Genomic DNA, 21,327 nt, shown 5'->3' on the forward strand with positions numbered 1-21,327 from the left:
GAAACTGTAATCAAATTGAAGATGACTCATTCAACTTCAAATCTGACCTTGTACAACAAGAATCTCGATCAAAATGGCTAACAACTACAAATATCTCGGCCAAGATGGATCCACACTCTTTCAAATTCCAATTGAGGCGTAGGTAAAACATATGGCTCAGCAAAACTTTGATCAAAATGAAGTTAGTCCTTTCAAATAAAGATATGGTGCAAGGACCACGATTCTCGGCTGGGCAGATTTGGTTAAGAATAGCCAAATTCAAGATTATATTTTGGCTCAAGAAAACTAGTCAATTAATTATATGGAATTTTTGTCCTAAATTTTAGCATCGTCAAATTTTGCTAAGAGTAGCCAAATTGAAGTTTGCTTCTATTTTCGAATTTCCACCCGAGTAACTATTTCTTATTATCTTCAAAGAGTTCATATTTGGATTTTGGCTTAGGAGATTATTCAAAATGACTGTGGGTATTTTATTGGCCAAACTGTGTCCTAAAGTCTAGCTTGGTCAAATTGAGTTGTTGAGTGAAGATCAATATATTCAACCATGTGCTTATGAAGTTCAAATTCAAAATTGCCAACCAATCGAATCGACCAAGTCAAGCCATGGGATCTAATCACCTAAGTGGAAGCCCTTTTTGACCAGTCACACCTATATGTAATTGAATTTCATGACGAATTAAAAGTTAAGTTTGATTTTGATTAAAATTTGATTGTCTTTAGTTGAGTGTGACTCCTGAAACTATTGCGGACATGGCCAATCCTTGTTCTTATTAGGCATCCTTGCTTGTGGTGAACCTCAATGGCTTATCAAGTAACCCTTGCTTGTGGCGCCCCTCATCTTATTTCTTATCCATTTCACTTGTGCCTCACACACACATCTACACCAACCCTAAACATAAACACTTAACCCAATAGTACCCCATACACATTTTCCTTAACCATTCAAGCTAATGAACTATCCAAAACAAAGGCACCCCCAGGAGATTGTCATCAAGTGGTCATCAGAGCTATGAGGATGAACTATGAGTGTATTCACCATGCCCCATAAAAACAAAAACTACACACACAAATCACTCATCCGACTGTAATCCCTCGGGAACCAATAAAATTTCCACTAAGGCCATCATGTCCTCATCCTTACCCAAGCAATGATGGAACATCCGACCCAGAAGACTATCTGGACGCCTTCTAAGTGATTATGCTTTTACATGGGGCAACCGATCCTATCATGTGTCGAGCTTTCCCCCTAACTCTGAAACGCGTTGCTCTGTAGTGGTTTACTCAGTTGCCGCCAAACATCAGTGATCAGTTGACAACTTTAGCCGACAAATTCAACGTTCGGGTTACGGTGAGCAAGGAACAACCGAGGTCTTCATACATCTTGTCTGGTATTCAGCAAGACCAACATGAACCCTTTCGTGCATACCTGGATAGGTTCAATATAGATGTCATGAAAGTCTGCACCTTAAGTCCCAAGGTGGCGGTGCACATCTTGGTCACATGCCTTCAAGATGGCCCTTCTAGACAAGAGTTAGCTAGATACTCTTACCTTACGATGGATGACCTTTGATCAATGGCTCAACAATTCATTAACCTAGAAGAAACCCATCCCACCCGACCATCTTCTGACCACACCGCATATGACCACCCCTCATGGGAAACCAAAAGGCCAAAATGTCATGATCATCCCAAAGATGACCCACCACGACCACCTAAAAAATCCAAATACACTACCTACATTCCATTTAATACTAGCTGCTCCAATATTTTACAAGAAATCATGGCCACCCACCATGTCCAACTCCCGAAATCCAACCCAAGCAAGAAATTGGGAACCCATGATCTATCTAAGTATTCTGACTTTCACAATATATTTGGGCACATGATAGAGGACTATAACTAGCTTCATGACACAATAAAAGACTTGATATAAGTCGACCACTTGTAGCATTTCATTGCCAGGGTAACCTGGCGAGGACGGTCACCGCCATCACATCAACCCAACCCATCTAGGAGATGTTCCCCTCCAAGAAATCAACGACAATACCCTCCAAACAAGGACCGTGTAGACAAATATTGTTCCAACAACAGGCAACATAAGAGCTTGGTTGATATTAATACCATCTTTGGAGGCTTTGCTGCAGAGGGCACCTCAAGAGCGGCTCAAAAAAGATATGTCAGGGAAGTAATGCAAGCCAATACCTGAAACACCTGCCAACAAGGTGAACATACAATTGCACCCACAATCTCATTTAACGACCGTGATTACAAAGGTGTCATCCGAGGCCATGAGGATCCATAGTCATTACAGCTAAGTTGAACAATAAGAAAGTTGGAAGACTTTTCATCGACCAGGACAATTCAGCGGACATCTTGTTCCAAGATTTGTTTGAAAAATGGAGTTGAATGACCAAGATCCATTACCATATAATGGCCAGTTGGTGGGATTCACCGGTCATGGAATTACCCCACATGAGCTTATGGATGTCTAGTTGACTATCAGCGAACAACCGCTGACACACAAAAATTGAGCCCAAGTTTTTTATCATTAATTGCAAATATGCTTACAACACCATTCTTGGCCGACCAATGTTAATTCGGCTTGAGTTAGTGGTCTCCACACCACACTTATGTATGAAATTCCTATCCTCCGATCTTCGAGTATACACAGTTAAATAGGATCAACATAGTGCTTGGAATTGTTGGCATATGAGCCTCCCGTCAAGTAAGCCCATAAGGGTGTACATTTAGTTGAATTGGAAGCTAGAGCATATGAAGGAGATTACTGACCTGAACCAGAAGGGGAAAAACTTCTCTACAACTCATGCCGATGAAGGACAACCTGGTTTACATCGGTAACACCCTCACAAAAGCTCAAAGGTCGAGGATGGTTGACTATTTGACCACCAACAAAGACCTCTTCGCTTGGTCAGCTGCCGACATGCCAAGAATTGACCATTCAATCATTTGTCACCGATTAACCATCCACCTCAGAGCAAAACTAGTCGCACAAAAAAGAAGAAAAATGGAAACTAAAAGAAAAATAGAGGTTACCCAAAATTTCTCTGAACTTCTTGTAGCTGGTTTCATCCGACAAATTACTTATAAAACTTGGTTGGAAAATGTGGTGTTGGTCAAAAAACCATCCGGGAAATGGCGAATGTGTGTCGAATACACGAACTTGAACAAGGTGTGTCCTAAGGATCCATATCCCCTTCTAAACATCGATCATCTGGTAGATAACTCCTCTGGTTACCAGTACCTATCATTTCTGGATGCCTATTCCAGTTACAATAAAATCCCTACGTACCCACCAAATCAAGATAAAATTGTCTTCATCACAACTAAGGCAGCATACTACTATACTATCATGTCGTTTGGGTTGAAGAATGTAGGGGCCACCTATCAAATAATGATGAATAAGGTATTTCAAGACCAGGTCGGGCTACATATGGAAGTATACAAGAACGACATGATCGCTAAAAGCCTTCATGCGAAGGATCATGTCTCTCTCCTTGAAAGCATATTTAGGTGGCTGCGCAAGTACAACATGCAGCTCAACCCGGAAAAATGCACCTTTGGTGTGGAAGCCAGGAAATTCCTCGGTTTCTTATCAACTAGTTGGGGCATAGAAGTAAATCCTACAAAATGTCAGGTCGTCATAGATACGTTGTGCCCTCGCTCAGTAAAGCAAGTCCAACAATTGAATGGTCGGTTGGCAGCCTTGTCCAGATTTCTACCCTCAGTCACTAAGCATTCTCTTTCAGTCTTTCAACTGCTCAAGAAAAACAAAAAATTTGAATGGTCATATGATTGTGTAAAGGCCTTCCGAGTGTTCAAACAATACCTGGCTACCCCTCCAGTCCTCACAAAACTAGAGCCTGGTGAAACACTATATATCTACCTGGTCGTGAAAATAGAGAAGGTTAGAACCTAGTCTATTTCACAAGCGAGGCATTACCAGGTCCCGAGATTATCAGAAATTGGAAAAGGTGGCCCATGCCATATTGATGTCAGCAAGACGATTGTGACAATATTTTTAATCCCACCTTGTGGTGGTAAGAACCAATAAACCTATACGACATATCCTACACAAACCGGAGTTAGTCGGATGAATGATCTCCTAGTCCATTGAGCTTTCACAATTTACATTCGGTATGAGCCCAAGATTGCCATCAAAAGTCAGGTCCTCTCAAATTTTGTTGTCGAGTTTACCACCTAACCATATAATTCAAGATAGACATGGACAATCTATTTGGATGGGTCATCCAATCCTATGGGTAGTGGATCTGGAGTCTTGCTGGATAATGACCATGATATGACTATTTAACACTCATTGACCTTCACCTTAGCCACTTCAAACAATTAGGTCGAGTATAAGCATGCATAGCTAGTCTGCAATTGTCTAGAGAGGTCGGTGTCGAATAAATAACTATTTGTAGTGACTCCCAATTGGTCCTCTCACAAATAATCGGTACTTACCAAACAAAAGACACGTCGTTGGGTAAGTACCTGACAAAGGTTAAGGAGCTAATGTCCAAGTTTGAGGGAGCCTTCATCCAGCATGTCCCTAGAGAACAGAATGTTCGGGCAGATATACTCTCCAGATTAGTCAGCACAAATTGCCTGGGGAGTAATAGGTCTGTAATTCAGGGAACCATCCTGAAACCGAGCATCATGACCATCAAATAGATACTTATCCCGTATGACTAGACTAGTCCTATCATTAAGTACCTGTCACATGGTGATCTCCCTGCCGACTAGAAAGAGAGACATTGATTCCTCTAGCATAGCTCCTAGTACACATTGGAGCTACACTCTTTATATTGATGGGGCTTTTCTGCCCCAATGCTCAAATGCCCCGACCCCGATAAGGCACAATATGTGATCTAGGAGATCCACGAAGGAAGTTGTGGTCACCACCTCAGGGTGGCCTCTTTAGCAAAGAATGTACTAAGGGCGAGCTATTATTGGCCAACCATGGAGAAAGATGCCTCTGATTTAACAAAAAAGTGCATACCATGTTAGTTGTTCGCCAACCTTCACAAGGCTCCTCCTAATAACTTGACAACCACTATGACCCCATGGTCATTCTAAAGATGGAGGATGTATATCCTAGGGCCCTTTCCACCAGCAGTCGGGCAACTTAAGTTCTTGATAGTAGCGGTGGATTACTTTACCAAGTGGATAGAAGCTAAAGCACTACCATCCATCATCTCAGCCAATATCCGAAAATTTACATGAAGAAATATTATTACTCGGTTCAGGATTCTGGCAGCTATCGTAACATATAATGATACCCAATTCTTAGATTGAAAGTTTGGTGAGTTGCTATGCAGGCTACATATCAAGCAGCATGTCACCTTAGTTGAGCCTCCTCAGACTAATGGGTAGGCAGAGGCGGCCAATAAGGTTATCCTAAAGAGGATAAAGAAGAGGTTTGATGAGACCAAAGGGGCTTCGCCCAATCAACTACACCGTGTCCTTTGAGCCTACAGAACAACTCCTCACTCTACTACCGAGGAGTCACCATTTAATCTAACTTATGTTGTTGAGGCCATGATATTGGTAGAGATTGGTGAGCCAACATGGCGAACGATATAATTCAATAAGACAGCCAAATCGACTACCCTAAGACACAACCTAGACTAGATTGAAGAGAAAAGGGACCATGCCCGGATTAGAGAAGTCGTCGTCAAAAGGTGAACTACCGATAAATACAATGCTATAATGGTCCCCAGAGATTTTGAAGCCGAAATTCTGGTCCTTCGAATGGTAGACGTTGGTCAGGCCAAAGGGAAACTAGCACCAAACTGGGAGGGACCTTACTAAGTGGTTGGTAAAATCAGTAAATGTGTCTATAAGCTTGAAGATTTATCAAGGAAGGAGATCCCCAAGACATGGAATGCAATGAAAAAATGTAATGTCGACCCCTTACGTGGTCGGACAACCTATGTAATCCAAAAAACATATATGTTAACAAGGTATTATTCATTTGTTTCTTAACAAACCTAATGAAGGCGTAGAATGTCCCCCTTTGAAGGCAGTCTACATCTAAAACCCAAGTGAGGACCAAGTCCCCTTGGTCTCCAATCAACCACCCCTCGAAGGCGTGGATTTGTCTTCCTTTGAAGGTGGTCTACATCTAAAACCCATGTGAGGACCAAGTCTCCTTGGTCTCCAATCAATCAGCACTCGAAAGCGTGGATTTTCCCCCCTTTGAAGGCAGACTACATCTAAAACCCAAGCGAGGACCAAGTCCCCCTGGTATCCAGTCAACCACCCCTCGAAGGTGTGGGTCTGTCCCCCTTTGAAGGTAGTCTATGTCTTTAAAACCCAAGCGAGGACCAAGTCCTCTTGGTCTCCCATCAATCACCCCTCAAAGGCATGGGTTCGTCCCCCTTTTAAGGCGGTCTATATATTTAAAACCCAAGTGAAGACCAAGTCCCTTTAGTCTCCCATTAATCATTCCCCCTTGAGGGCATGAGTAGTATCCACCTGAACCACAAACCTTTCATCACAACATGGGAAATTGTCAATTCGAGTTGTCTGATTTACTTCATTTATACTGATATGGGTATTAGTTACTTAACAATGATTTGGTCTACCTCATTTGGAACCAAACTGAGCAATTGTCAATTCAAGTTGTTTGATTTACTTATTTATACTGATCCAAGTATTAATTACTTAAGAATTATTTGGTCTACTTCATTTAGAACCAACCTAGGCAATTGCCAATTCAAGTTATCTGATTTATTTCATTTATACTAATTCGGGTATTAATCACTTAAGAGTTATTTGGTCTACCTCATTTGGACCCAACCTGTGCAATTGTCACTTCAGGTTATTTGTTTTCCTTCATTTGCAATGAAACGAGTATTGATTACTTTAAGAGTTATTTGGTTTACTTTATTTGGAATTTAACCCGATTATATTACTGTAATTCGGACGATGATTACTTCATAACTGATGCAAATTACTCTACTTCATTAACCCGACTATGTTACTTTAATCCGGGTGATGGTGTTAGTCTAGGTATTTTATTCCAGTGATGAGAACCTACAGGTTCTCAATCGACAATTCCCGATCAAACAACCCTTATGAAACAAAACAAGAATATTAAAGAATTGGATGGGCAAATAAAAGAACTAAAATTTCATTAAAGTGCATGAAGGAAAAACATGGCTACCAGTTACATTGAAAATAAAAAAACTAAAAATCAGGCGTCCCCACCATCTCTGGCCAGAACAGGAAGCATGATTGGGCCATCATCTTCAGTCACCACCAGCTCGCCCTCAAGAGTGACCATGGCATCTATCCGCGTCCAGGACTAGTCACAATATGGGAGGGCTAAGTGGACATAGGCAAAAGCATTATCCTAGCTCATGCTAGTCGCCGCATCAACTTCATCCTCTAGCTTCAGATAGACTGCCTTCAATTCAGCCAGCTCTCTTCCCATCCAGGCAACTTCAACTCCGGCTGACTCCTCCCGACCTTCCAATAAATTCAACTTGTCCCCAAGTTGAAGCTTCTCTTCTTTAGCCCTTCCGAGGCAGTCAGCAAGAGAGGCCAGTTCCCTTTGGGCGGCACCCATATTCTCCTAGGTTGACAAAGTAACCTCCCAAGCATCCTTAAGCTAGAGTGATATGGAAGAGAGTTCTTCACCCGCAGCCATGTTCTGCCCCTCCAAAATCTTCAAGGCTTCAACATATTTTTCTTTAAGTTCATGAAACTCGCCTGAATGATGCTCCTACAGGTTGGCCAAAGCTTCCTCGCCGACCCTGGTGACAAGTACTCATTCACCCTTGAGATACTTAGCCACCGAAGCAGCTAAGACCCCAACCTGTCGGGTCTTCCTCAACAACTCAACCAAAGGTATGTTGTCCATCATCTCCCGGATCGCTAGGTTTATCAAGGACTGCTCAACTGCCTTTGGGATGTTGTAGTTGTACTTCGCCTTGGCAAGAGTTATTTTTCCCTTCCCCACTCTAGCAACCTTGTACTTACCATGCCTTTCTTGGCGAGTAGTAGCCACTTCTACAACCTCGACATGAGTAGTTGCTTCAACGGTCAAATCGACCGACTGACTTAGGGTCGACCCGGAAGGAACAACAGAGGTAGGTTTAGGACGGGAGAGGGGAGTCTCCCCCAAGTCAACAGGACGCCCGCCTTCCCTCTAAGGGGTGGCAACCACCCTAGACGAGCCTTCAGATCGAGCTAGTGAGCTATGCCTAGCCCTTTTGTTGGCCTCAACATCCTTCCTCTTCTGCGTGGCCCATTTCAGGAGTCTGCTCTGATCCACTTGGTCACCCACAGTCGTTGCTGAAAAGGAAAAGAGAAAACAAGTTAGGCCGAGTATATTAATCGCAAAAATAAAATATATAGACACATACGGCTGGATACCTATCGACTGAATCCTCGAATGCTTGATTTCCCTGGATGAGCCTATAGCACTCAATAACCCTCCATTCCTCGATCCAAGCAAGGATTTCATCTGCTACCCTCTTTTCTTGATTTTCCAACTGTCGTGGCCATACGCCCAGGTATGGCGAGATCCTCGGGCCTCTAACCTGAAAAAGTCGGTTTTCCAGTTCTTCACGGATCCTTCAAAAGGATGGAAGAGGGCACGATCATTCTTAGACTAAAGAGACATCCACCTTCGGTGAGCTTCCTTATTATGATCCTTGTGTGTGTTATGGGCCACCCAGAAGATCCAGAAAAATAACTAGATGGTGCAAGGTTGCTCCATGACCTCACAAAAAATCTTGAACGCCCTAATGAACCCCCCAAGAATTTGGATGCAGTTGAGAAGAGGCCACCTAGAGATATTGCAGCACCTCGACGTACCACCTTCCAAAGGGGATTCTCACCCCTATCCGTCAGCAAACATATTCAAACATGTAAAAGCTCCAGCGGTTATGATTCTCAATGAGTATGTATTGGCAGACCCATTCTTGATCAGTAGGGGTGTACCATAAGATGTCGTTCGTCGGGCGAGTAAGAACATCCACAACAGGACACACAGGTGGGACGAAGAAGGTAAGAGTACCCATGACTTCTCTGTCAACCCACCATACTTGGAATTGGGGCCCGTCATACTTCTCGGAGAAAGCTGCCTGGTCCATCGCAATAGCATCACCCTCGACCTTTTCCCTCCTCAGATTACGTAGTAAGGTCGACAGGGAGAGTAGTTTCGGTAGTCTCCATGCATACCGACTATTACCCAGGCCAAAAGCAAGTCGAGCTCGCCGATGGTGATAGGAGACAAGCATAGTAAAGATGGGTGGAGGTTCGGACAAGATCTCCACCTCGTCAGAACTAGATTCCTCATGGAGCATACTATGACGTAAAAAATCAGATATAAGAGGAAAGAAATTACTGAGTATTGGAAGTCAGAAATTCTGGAAGAAATGGAAAGGATGATAGCCAGATTCAAAGACAACACAAGCTCAGCACGATGAGTTTCTCTAGAAAGCAAAGTGAAGAAGAATGAAGGGGATGAACCCCTATTCATAGGAAAAAGGCTGGACCCAAGCCTCCTCCGAGGACTCATCCTATCCGTTCAAAACTACTTGAGGACGATCCAACAGTGGCTCAAAAAACGAAGCAAGAAATCCGAAGTGAATTGATGCATCGGTTGGACACTCGAGGTCCCCATCTAAAGCGTTATCGACCCTGCACGTGTCGGTCAAGGGCAGACCATAATCATAACCTACCCCTACGCCTAAAAGCTACTCACATGATTGGTCCTAAAGCTATATGTTAACCATCAACGGCCGCCCGAATATTCTGATTCCACTAGCACGCCCAACTATCGACCCTACTGCAAGACATGGAGAAATTGTTCCACCCAAAGTAAACCGGATTGATACCCGTTGGAAAACATTCCATCCTTGGCCGGCCAAGTCCAAACAACACTTACTGCAGGAGTCATTAATGCATCTCTAACTCACCATTAATGCATATATGACTCGCCATTAATGTGTCACTGACATTCCATCTGTTACTCCACCTGCAAGTTCTACCTACCCCCGACAGATCAACAATAGCAGACCTGTAGGGTGGTTAAGGACAGCCCAGTATATGCCTATCATACTCCTATAATATGTGCTGAACTACAACCAACCAATGACCGAATGCCACATCCACCATATAGGAAGTATCATTAATATCACATTCTCTAATTTATTGCTTGCCTTCATTCTTCTCTACTCTCATTTCTCTCATTTCACACTCATTAAGTGTCATACTGACTTGATCGTCGGAGAACCTTTTCAGGTATGTCCAATAGCGGGTTCAAGCTCCGTTCCGACTGATCTCCAGAGGCAAGCTACTCAACCGAGGTCCTAGCCCTGGTCACTTCCGATCAACATCAAAGAACAACACTAACAAAGTTTGATTATTATTCACTTAACTGGTATATCGCCTACATGTTTCATGTATCACTATATGTATGGAACAGTCTGTGATAATTACATATCTTATCTATATATTGCTCCTTTTCTGCTCCATTTGGTTTTGATATATTTATATAATGATAGAGATCATATATCTAAACAATATTATTTACATCTAGAACAGACAAATTGTGAGATTGATCGAAAATCATTAAAATTTAGGAAGAATAATTATGGGAAGCCTAAGGTATCTATTTAATTATTAATTTATCACCTGGAAATTATATTTGATTACTCTTTCTTGTTTCCTAATTAACAAATATTATTCATTGATTACTCTCTTGTAAACACTCCAGGTTTTCAGTTACATTATTGCATAGGAGAATTGTTAAAAATTAAAATAATAAATATCATCAATTATAAAATGATGAAAATATCAATGTCAAAATTATAAAATTTAAATATATTTAATCAAATAAATTACGTATTTTATAATTAATCTCTAAGTGATTTCACATTTTGAAATCGTTGAATGGCCAATTCATCTATGCATCTTCCATTCAATTACGCAACCTATTTTTGACAATCTTTATAGTTGAAAAAACTTTGCCTACAGTTGTATTGCTAATTTCAAAAGAATATAAACTAATGAGTAAACGATATGTCTTCCACTTTTAACCAACTAATCATAAAGATTATTGATTTCTTTCAAGAAGCAAATTTAACATGTTATGCATATCAATGACGCAAGTCTCAATTTGATTATCAAACATCAGCAAATTAGTTAAAAAAATTATGTGGATAAAACTTTGTAAATTCAATCAATTTTGTCATATCAAAATTAAAAAATAAATAGGCTAAACTCGAACAAGACTTACAAAGATCAACTGAATATTCGTATCAGAGAAACAACAATGAAGTTCCTTAAGTTGTATTTTCATAATATTAAAAAATCGAAGCATGTGATTTACCAAAAATATTTGGGCTTGTCGTGTGATTTATATACAATCACTATATCATTCACCATTTATTTGGATTAATTTTTTGAAGAAACAATAATAATTAAATATGGATGGAAGATAATGCATGTACATTATATAAACTCATATATTCTAACTGCATATGTTTTTTCTCTATAAAAAAGATACATATTTTTTCACATAAGTTTATGGTATGCATTTGCACCCCCGGATAACCACATAACATTGTCCCTTCCTGAAATTACTGCCAAGCCTTCTGATGACATGAAGAATTTCTCAAGCAATTGTCAATTTGCGCTTCTAGAGGTGTTGGTTCTCACTATGCTGTCGTTTGTATAGAACAAGACATCATTAATAGAGGTACTAATTTGTCTTTTTGTTTTGTTGATATTATTAAGTTGTATTTTATGATATAAGGAGTATATTTCATCAATGCTACCAGCTCAACATTACTTTCACAATTGCACATGGCTGCAACAATCTGTCGTCACACATAGTGCATCCACATTTCGAGGTCATTTGTTGATCTTCGGACAATTTTTTAGTTGAATTGTTTAATTATTATGAGTTTGAGTAGCTACTAAAGCATCATGCTTGTGGTTTGCAGGCAAAGGGAGCATTCCGGTAAATCTGACAGTGTCGAAAAGTCGAAAACCATCCCAATTGTTGAAGACAAATGTATTTCTGGAAGTGACACTACTGTAGTGATTGGTGGTTGGGCTAGACTGTTAGTGTGTGATTAGTGATCCTGTAATAAAGATTTTGGCAATCATTAAAAAAGGAAGTTTTGGGAATAGTTTTACATTTTGCGTTTAGCATTTTGGAAGAAGTGATTTCCAATTTAAGTTATTGCTACCTTTTTCTTTAGGGTTTGGTTACGTAGCAAGCAAAAGTGTAGATAAAAAATGTGTTAAATAGAATGATTTTTTTATTCATCAACAAGACATATAATTTATACGACATGAAAAAGAAAACTGATGTATAAAAAATAAATTCTTACATGAATAACATAATGAGTCATATAAGTGCTCCAACATAATATATGAAAATATTCCTAACATCATATTGACTTTTTATTGCCTATTGAATAGAAATGTATCAACTTCTGAGTCATACTAATCAACACTCATCCTTGGATCTTGAGTTGTAAACTTCAAGCTTTTGTCATCTACTTATTCTCAGAACCGTCAAGATTGAACTTGGTTATGTAAGTCCATTTGACTCCTATAATCTTCTTGTGTTTAGGCATCTCTACCAACTCACATGTCTCATTTTTCAATCACCATGAGCTCCACATTCAATGCATCTATCAATTTATGGTTAGTTTCAGCTTCTTCATATCCTGCAACATCTGATGGTGTACTCATAGGTCATCTAACATTTGTGTGTATCAGTTGCAGTTTTTGTGTAGCCTTCCATGTTCTTTATTGTGGAAAAAGAAGCCTTGTATGCTTCCCATATCGGCAGGCAATGCGTGTAGGATACTTTTTTTCTAAGTGAAACAAATTGTTAACAATATTATACTTGTTCTTGATGATTACGGCATCATGCTGAAAGTCGCCTAACCTTCTCTGCAAAAGCATTGTACTTGTGTGTTCTTTGTGTACTACAGTTTGCTCATTTTTTATCAAATCCAAGACAAAGATTTTCCCTTTCATTTGAACTTTGAACACCTCTATGCCTTCTGAATCATTAATCATACAGTTTGTCTTCAAACAAAAACTTATAGCCTTTTTTCATCAACTGAGGAACACTTAGCAAATTTTTCTTAATTTCAGGATCATATAAGACATCGTGATTTAATTTCAAACCTGTGTAACCTTCAATTGTCACTGTACATTTGCCTTTTGCTACCATGTATACCCCATTTCCAATTTTGGCTTTGGAAATAATAATTTTGTCTTTGGAAATAATAATTTTGTCAAGCTCTCTGAAGAGCGCTCGATCATAAGTCATGTGGTTTTTACAACCAATATCAATGAGCATACTTTCTATAGAACTTTTGGCGTTAAAGCATGATACTGCAAACAATTGATCTTCTTATGGTTGATCATCAACAGTCTTAGCTTCTCCTTCTTATTGTTAAAACTTGCATATTTTTTTCCATGTGCCCTAACTGGCCACGCTTATAACATCTTGCATTATGCCTCCACCAACATCTGTTTTGTGGATGATTAGTTTTTTTTCTTCTTTGAAATAGGAATAAGGTGGAAAGACTACATTGTTGCTACTTTGGTTATTGTATTTATTGTTTGTAGAACCTGCAATTTTATAGTTGTTATTTTGCCTCATTTTTTGTTATTTCAACCATTGTTGTTTTGTAATTTGGTTCGAAAAACACTCTCTATTGATCCTTCTCGCATCATAAGTCTTCGTTGTTCTTGTGCATGTAATGCATTCAACACTTCTGTCAAGGTAATGCTTGACATATCCTTAGACATTTCTAGAGATGAAATTGAAAAGGCAAATAGTCAAAGGATGACATCAATGATTAACCTACTTAGTTTTGATGAAGACAAGGAGTTATATGAAAGCTTGAAGACTTAGACATCACCATAAACAACATGCCGAAAACTCAAGGTCGACATCATAGAGATTAGGTTAGGTTAGGTAAACCCAAGATAGAAGTCGCACAAAAAGTCTAAAATGAAAATCATATAGGTTGAGGCATTTCATCTTAGCATATATATATATATATATATATATATGATAAGTAAGATTCATGCATTTGCATTAGGCATACCTGGTTTTTGTGCATAAAAGAATCATCTATTTCAAAATCATGTATTGCATGTTCTTGCATCATAAAGAATGTTTACCATACAATTGAGAAAAACCATTTTCATACATATTAATCTATTAACTTGATTGATAATCGATTATATCATGTTGAAATTCGTTAATCGATTAAGGTATTGTATAATCGATTAAAAGGAGTTAAAGTAGCTAACCTCCCAGGATTTTTGGCTTATTAATCGATTAAGGAGATTGATAATCGATTAAGCCATAACTGAAAAATGTTTTCATAAGTACTTTAATCGATTAACATAGTAGATAATCGATTAACATTTGTTATAATCAGTTACATAGAAAAGCTATGATTTTAACAAATGTGCATTGAGAGAAAAAGAAAACCCAAGATTCTCATAGTTGTATTTTTAAAAGCTTGCTTATCTTTTAAAGTTTTCTTGCATAGTTTTCATAGAGATAAAAGAGAGAATTTCTTTTTCATTGTACTTTAATTTTCATTCATTTGAAAAAATCCTACATAATCTTCACATTTAATTTAAGGCTGGTTGTGAGATTTCTGTTTAGGATTGTAGAGTCGAAATTAGATTTTCAATAAGCGATTAAGTGTGAAAATAACTCAGCTATTATTTAGTGACACAATGATAGTTCTTGTGATGTGTTTAGTATCATCACATTAGAGAACTGGTTGTCTTCACGGAGCAGGAAGTCTTGGATTGAGTGATACTTCGACTGGGGCCAGATTCACGAATGGTGTTAGTATCCTAGTAGGCGTATAGAGTGGTCAAACCGAGCATGTAGGCTCAATGAGTTCAAGAAAGAAGTCTATTTCTAGGTGTATTGGAAGAATGCTTATAATCAAACATTTATTTCTGATAGTAAAGAAAAATCTCTCGAGATTAAAATGGGACGTCTGGATATAGTTTGCAAGTTGACCCACAAATGAACCAGGATAAAAATCCTTAAGCACCTTTCTCTTTCCCTATATCTTTTACGATTCTGTCTTTACATGCTTTATGTTTCAATTGTATTATGTGACCTGTGTTAATTGGTAACAATATTTGAATAATCAAGAATCAATTTAGGACAATAAAGATCAGCAATCATCAATATTTTCATTGCAAGAAAAATCTATTTTTCAAAGAATCAAGAATCATCGTAATCGATTAACACTAACTATAATTAATTAATACAATTGTCAATAATCGATTAACCATGTTATTAATCGATTAACTGCAGAAGTTTTTTGTTCTGCGCATAAATTGAAAAATCGGGATAAGTGATCCACTACACATATTCACCCCTCCCTTCTAGGTGTGCCTTACCTTACTAGTACCCAACAGAAATTGCAGCTTCATATTTTTCAGAAAGTATAACTAGAATCTTTTGAACCATTCTAGAATTAGAAAACTCAGTACCAAATTACTTGTATCCCTTTGACATTTTCATATCCCTCATATTCTTGCTTCAAAAAGTTCCAGATTTCACAGGTTGTTTTCAGTGTCCTTATTCTAGTAAAATGGTGGGTGAAACATTTGCATATAGAAATGTTCTTGCTTTGGACTTTATTTGCTTCATCTCCTTCTCATTTTTAATTTGTGCAACAATTAGATTGTGTGGAAGAGTTGGAATAATATAATCTTTTTTAATAACTTCCCAAAGATCATTATCATCCAATAAAAATTTCATTCTAACAGCCCATACATGATAATTCTTTCTAGTAAACAATGGAGGTGAAAATATAGTAGACACTACTTCTGGAATCATTTTGATAATTTTAGGCAACAAAAGGTAATAGAGAAAGTGTTTTGGTTGTGTTTGGTTTGTATTTTTTTTCACAGATCCCTCAAGATATAGTTCTAGATACCAATTTGTTGGTTATGTAGCAAGCAAAAGTGCAGAGATGAAATGTGTTATGTAGAAGACTTTTTTTATTCATCAACAAGACATATAATTTATACAGCATGGAAAAGAAATTTAATATAGAAAAATAAATTCCTACATGAATAGCATAATCAATTATATAAGTGTTCCAACATAGTACATGAAAATATTCCTAAAAGCCATATTGGCTCTTTATTGCCTAATAAATAGAAACATAACATCAAACAGTGAATGCTAGAGACAGATTTTGAAACAGTGAATGCTACAGGCAAATTTTGAAACCCAAACAGAATGGTTATTCTAAGACACGCACTAAACTATACTAAGAACCTTTGGCAAGGACCAATAATCCCCAGCAACGACGCCAAATTTGATTGAGGCCGTACCCGATACAAATAATATAACAATTAAAACTGCAGTACTAGGAAGTGACTCCTAGGTCGTTTCCCAAGGATTATCTTTCAAACAAAGCTTCAAACACCTTATACTCACACACACAATGAGGTTTTTGTTGTTGGATAGTATGAACATAAATCATATTCAGAAACAGTAGTTAAGCAATGTAATAAAATGGCTAAATCCCTTTGGTTCGTTTGTTCACAACTCAATCCTCGGTTTCAAAAGATTATTTTCATATTTCAACCATTAACTTCCTAATTGGTTGAGAATCAATTAACTAAGTGATAATCAATTCAAAGTTCCAAAACCTTAACCTCAAACTAGGCGAAATCAGTATGAGCATGAAACGATTAACAAATTCACATGAACTAAGCATTCATGCATTAGAGAGAGTGAATCAACTAAGTGAAGATAAACTCAACCAACCAATTTCTAAGCAATGGAATTAAGCAAATCATATTCAGAAATAAGATAGAAGAAATCAACAATAAAGAAACCGAAAATGCATTAATAACAAAACCTCAAGAGTTGTGATATATTACCAAAGGAACTTAGTTCAGAAATTTAGCCTTCCATGGCAATGGAAGAACAAACCGAAAATGAAAAATGAAGAAGGAGTGAAACCCTAGCAGAGCAAAAAGAGAGAAAACGAAAATGTGTTTATGTTTCAAAGTGGGGAAAAGTAAAGTGTCTGTGTTTGGAGTGGGGAATCCGAATTTAACCCCTCCAACACACATAAAACCGAATTGGGCCTAAACAATGGGCCCAAAGCTAAATTACAATAAAAACAACTCCTAAAGTAAAAATACAATCTTCACTTCAGCATATATTCTCGACTTCCATAATGCCCAAAATGTGATTGGTGTCAAATGTGATCTGAAAATGATAATAGATTTAATCAGACCAAATAATCTCAAATTAACTCATTTTAGAAATATTAGTCCAATAAAGTCTAAAACACTAAACCATGTGAAACAAAGTCAATTAGGCACCAAGAATAATCAATCATGCTAAATTAAGGTTATGAAAAGTGTGTAATATATTGTTCATCAATCCCATTGACATTTTCATCTCCCTCATATTCTTGCTTCAAAAAGTTCCAGATTTCACAGGTTGTTTTCAGTGTCATTATTCTGGTAAAAATGGTGAGTGAAACATTTGCATATAGACATGTTCTTGCTTTGGATTTATTTGCTTCATCTCCTTCTCATTTTTAATTTGTGCAACAATTACATTGTGTGGAAGAGTTGGAATAATATAATATTTTTTAATAGCTTCCCAAAGATCATTATCATCCAATAAAACTTTCATTCTAACAGCTCATACATGATAATTCTTTTTAGTAAACAATGGAGGTGAAAATGTAGTAGACACTACTTCTGGAATCATTTTGACAATTTTAGGCAACAGAAGGTAAGAGAGAAAGTGTTTTGGTTGTGTTTGGTTTGTATTTGTTTTCACAGATCCCTCAAGATATAGTTCTAAATACCAATTTGTTGGTTATGTAGCAAGCAAAAGTGCAGAGATGAAATGTGTATGTAGAAGACTTTTTTTATTCATCAACAAGACATATAATTTATACAGCATGGAAAAGAAAATTAATATAGAAAAATAAATTCCTACATAAATAACATAATCAGTTACATAAGTGTTCCAACATAGTATATGAAAATATTCCTAACAACCATATTGGTTCTTTATTGCCTAATAAATAGAAACATAACATCTAACATTTGAGTCATACTAATCAACAATTAGTCTGGGAGTTAGATTTTGAAGTAAAAAGAATAAATGGAAAGTTTAGGAATCATAAATACACTTGTGAGATGACTCTCAAGTCTTCAATTTCTCTTCATTCCTCTCTAAAATTCAAATCTCAAACAAACTTTTAGAGTACTATAACGTCTGTGCTACCTTTTTACATTTTGCATTACATGCACACATATAGTTCTTTCTTCTTTTATCTCTTAAACATTGTAACTTGTTGCACTTTCTTGAAGTAACTTGTTAATTTAGTTTGTGCAAAATTATTGTATATTACTTGAAAAAATTAGTTACTTCACTTATAGTAAAACATATGAGAAATTACTCATGTATTTTTGCCTCAAATTCATCTATCGATCCCTATTCTATTCTGAAAAAGGAGAATATACAAAATGTAAAACTTCAATAATGTGTATCTTATGATTGTACAGCATTTTTTTCTCAGTACCCTACAATCAATGTTAGTTTCTGCCGGTGGTAAGATCTGATTCTTCATCAACCTGAACCCCCAATTATGTATCCATCCTCTTCCTAAACAAATTGTTTCAAATTATGTTGCGAATACTATGTAATTATTTTTGTAAGTGTTCTGAGTGGTGAGTCCTAGAGACCTAATTTACATAAACTTTTTTGATAAAAAAAATCAATTCCACTTTAGTTGCCATATTTCCATGGTACAATTGAGTCAACTTTGATGATCATTCTATTCTAACTAATGTTTATAATTTCTTCAAAATGACAGGTACATAAATAAACAAATAAATAGCAATATTAAGCAGCCAGAAGTAAGAGATTGTTTTTTATTTGTCAATTATGAGTGAAATATCTATGTATTATCATCGTAAAGATTTAAACATAATTATATTATTCATTATTCAATTGTATTACTTATTTTTTAAAGAGTTAATGATAATTAAATATAAAAAATTAATGATAGAATAAAAATATATAAAACTTATAAATTATCCGTTCTTATATTTTTTTCCTCTAATTATTATGAAGAAACCGAATAGATAATTTTCCCCTTCTAATACCTTTTTATCCAAAGTTTAGCAAGTCTACATGTATATCGGGAAGTTTGAGAACAGGAATGCAATTCAGCTAAGACCATAAAACTATAACAACCTTACCTTTTCAGAATCTGACATGTGGCAATTGAGAAAGAACAATTTATTGGTATTGATTAGACCATGAATCCTTGATAATGCATGCGTTTTTGTTTTTTCTTCTCTTTTCTCTCTTACTATTCAATAATAATAATAATAACAAGGTTACATTGTCCCATTGCTTGAAATCTAGAAAACAAAAATGACAAGCTCACCTACATTTCCACCAGCAGATGTTGATGGAGAGTTGAATCCTGGGGCAAACACTGAAGTTGAAGTTGATCCTATATCATCTGACGTAGCTGCTTCTAAGGTAATGATGTTACCTACATATTTTTGTTGTTTTCATTTACAATAGCATGAAGTGGCATCAAATATTGTTGTTGTGGTGATCTTCACAACTGCATTACACCACAATTACGGTGTGACTCTGATGTGGCTGCATCGGGCTGCAATACAACTATATTGGGTTGTATTTGGGTCACATCAGGTCACGATGCAATCGCATCAGATTACATCGATTTCAAAAATATTTTTTACTCCTAAGATAATTTACACCACAAAAGCTGCAATGACCACAACTACATTAACCACTATTGCGACCATAATCACGACCGATACTGCAATTTAAAACATTTATCCATCTAAAATGTAATTGAAGGTGGTGAAATGGCTATGCTAACCATTTTCCATGTCCACTCTTCCATTAAATTTTGGATGAGAATTTGATGGATCCATTAACTTTGCTTAACCGAAAAAGTTTTAGGATCAACACCTTGTAGAAAAAAGTTGTGGGACGAATTTCACATGTAAGCAAAGGTTAAGACTTAAGAGATGAAAAATGCAATAAATCAATACTAAAATAAGCAAGGTTGTTAAGAATAGTTGTATTCTATACATTTCTCTCATTTTTCTTTCCTTTATTAAGTGGAAATTATTAGACTCATTGAATAACTCAAATCTTTTCTCTATTGTGTATATCATGTACTTATTGGTTTTATGTTTATACTGGTTGAAGGAACAAGCAGAGGCCAACCAAAAGAAAAAGGAAAGGAAAAAGAAGGATGCTTTGCAAACACTTAAATCAGGCATTATAATTTCTGCCATAATTGTGGCTGTAGCAGGAGCTGCCTTTGCCATAAACAAGAAGTTAAGAGAGAAATGATCTCACCTTTACTAAGATATACCAAAGACTTATAGAGATTTGTCCATGTTAGACTAATTTGCATGTCTCTTTTCTTTTTAGTTCACATACTTATGGGTTCTCAAATAAATCCTTAGGCCCCCAATACTATTCATGTTTTCATTAATGTACTAGTACCTTGATGATTTTCATCTCAGTGCTATGCTAGAAAGATATAGATTCATTTTTTTCCTTTTCAATAAGGAGTGTTGTAATTTGAACATTGAATTTTGAATATGATCATATTATATACGTTTATTTTTATCTGTTACTTACTCTCTTTTTTCATACATGTATTTCATATTTTACTTCAGAAAAACATAGTATTTGTTAGCAATTTTGAATTTACTTCAATGCGCTTTTTATTTATCTTTTAATTAAAAGAAAAAAAAAGATGATATGCAATTTATTGCATCATCAAGAGTTCAGCCATGGTGATGCATGCAAAGAGGGTAAATTTGATGTAATAGTAAGGTGTTCTTTAGTGATCATGATATCACGTATTTAAATCCTGAAAAAAACTTCTCCACTTGTAGAGTAAAACTGCGTATATCTATCATTCACATACCCAATTAAGTGAAAGCCTTAGGATCACCTTTTATTTATCTCTCAGTTAGCCATAGCCTCATATAGTACATCATTTCAGACAGATGCATATTTTTTGGTCAGTTGATTTTGATGAACCAGTTCACAAAAATGTATGAAAGATTTGGGACAAAGAACTAGTGGAGGCAAAAATAGTGGATCATGTAACTTTGGTTCATCAAAAATAGTTGATATGTAACTTAGTTTTGGAGGCATTATACTAGCAAAGCCTTTTATCCATGGCTATCCTAAAATCCCCATTACAGAGTCAATCTTTCATC

The 21,327-nt window shown here is 36.8% G+C and overlaps 1 protein-coding gene across 3 annotated transcripts; it reads left to right on the forward strand.

Moving 5' to 3' along the window:
* On the forward strand, positions 19,343–20,561 carry LOC109357343. 3 transcript variants are annotated; one of them, XM_019601252.1, is made up of 3 exons: positions 19,343–19,442; positions 19,489–19,591; positions 20,297–20,561. In XM_019601252.1, exons 1-3 carry the CDS (start codon positions 19,381–19,383, stop codon positions 20,441–20,443), a joined length of 312 nt encoding a protein of 103 aa, XP_019456797.1. In that variant the 5' UTR covers positions 19,343–19,380; the 3' UTR covers positions 20,444–20,561. The 3 variants fall into 3 exon arrangements, with proteins under 3 accessions (XP_019456797.1, XP_019456795.1, XP_019456798.1); XM_019601250.1 differs by having other exon boundaries at positions 19,348–19,436; positions 19,480–19,591; XM_019601253.1 differs by having other exon boundaries at positions 19,388–19,591.

Source organism: Lupinus angustifolius, chromosome LG09, assembly GCF_001865875.1.
Source record: "Lupinus angustifolius cultivar Tanjil chromosome LG09, LupAngTanjil_v1.0, whole genome shotgun sequence".
Taxonomy (NCBI): Eukaryota; Viridiplantae; Streptophyta; class Magnoliopsida; order Fabales; family Fabaceae; genus Lupinus; species Lupinus angustifolius.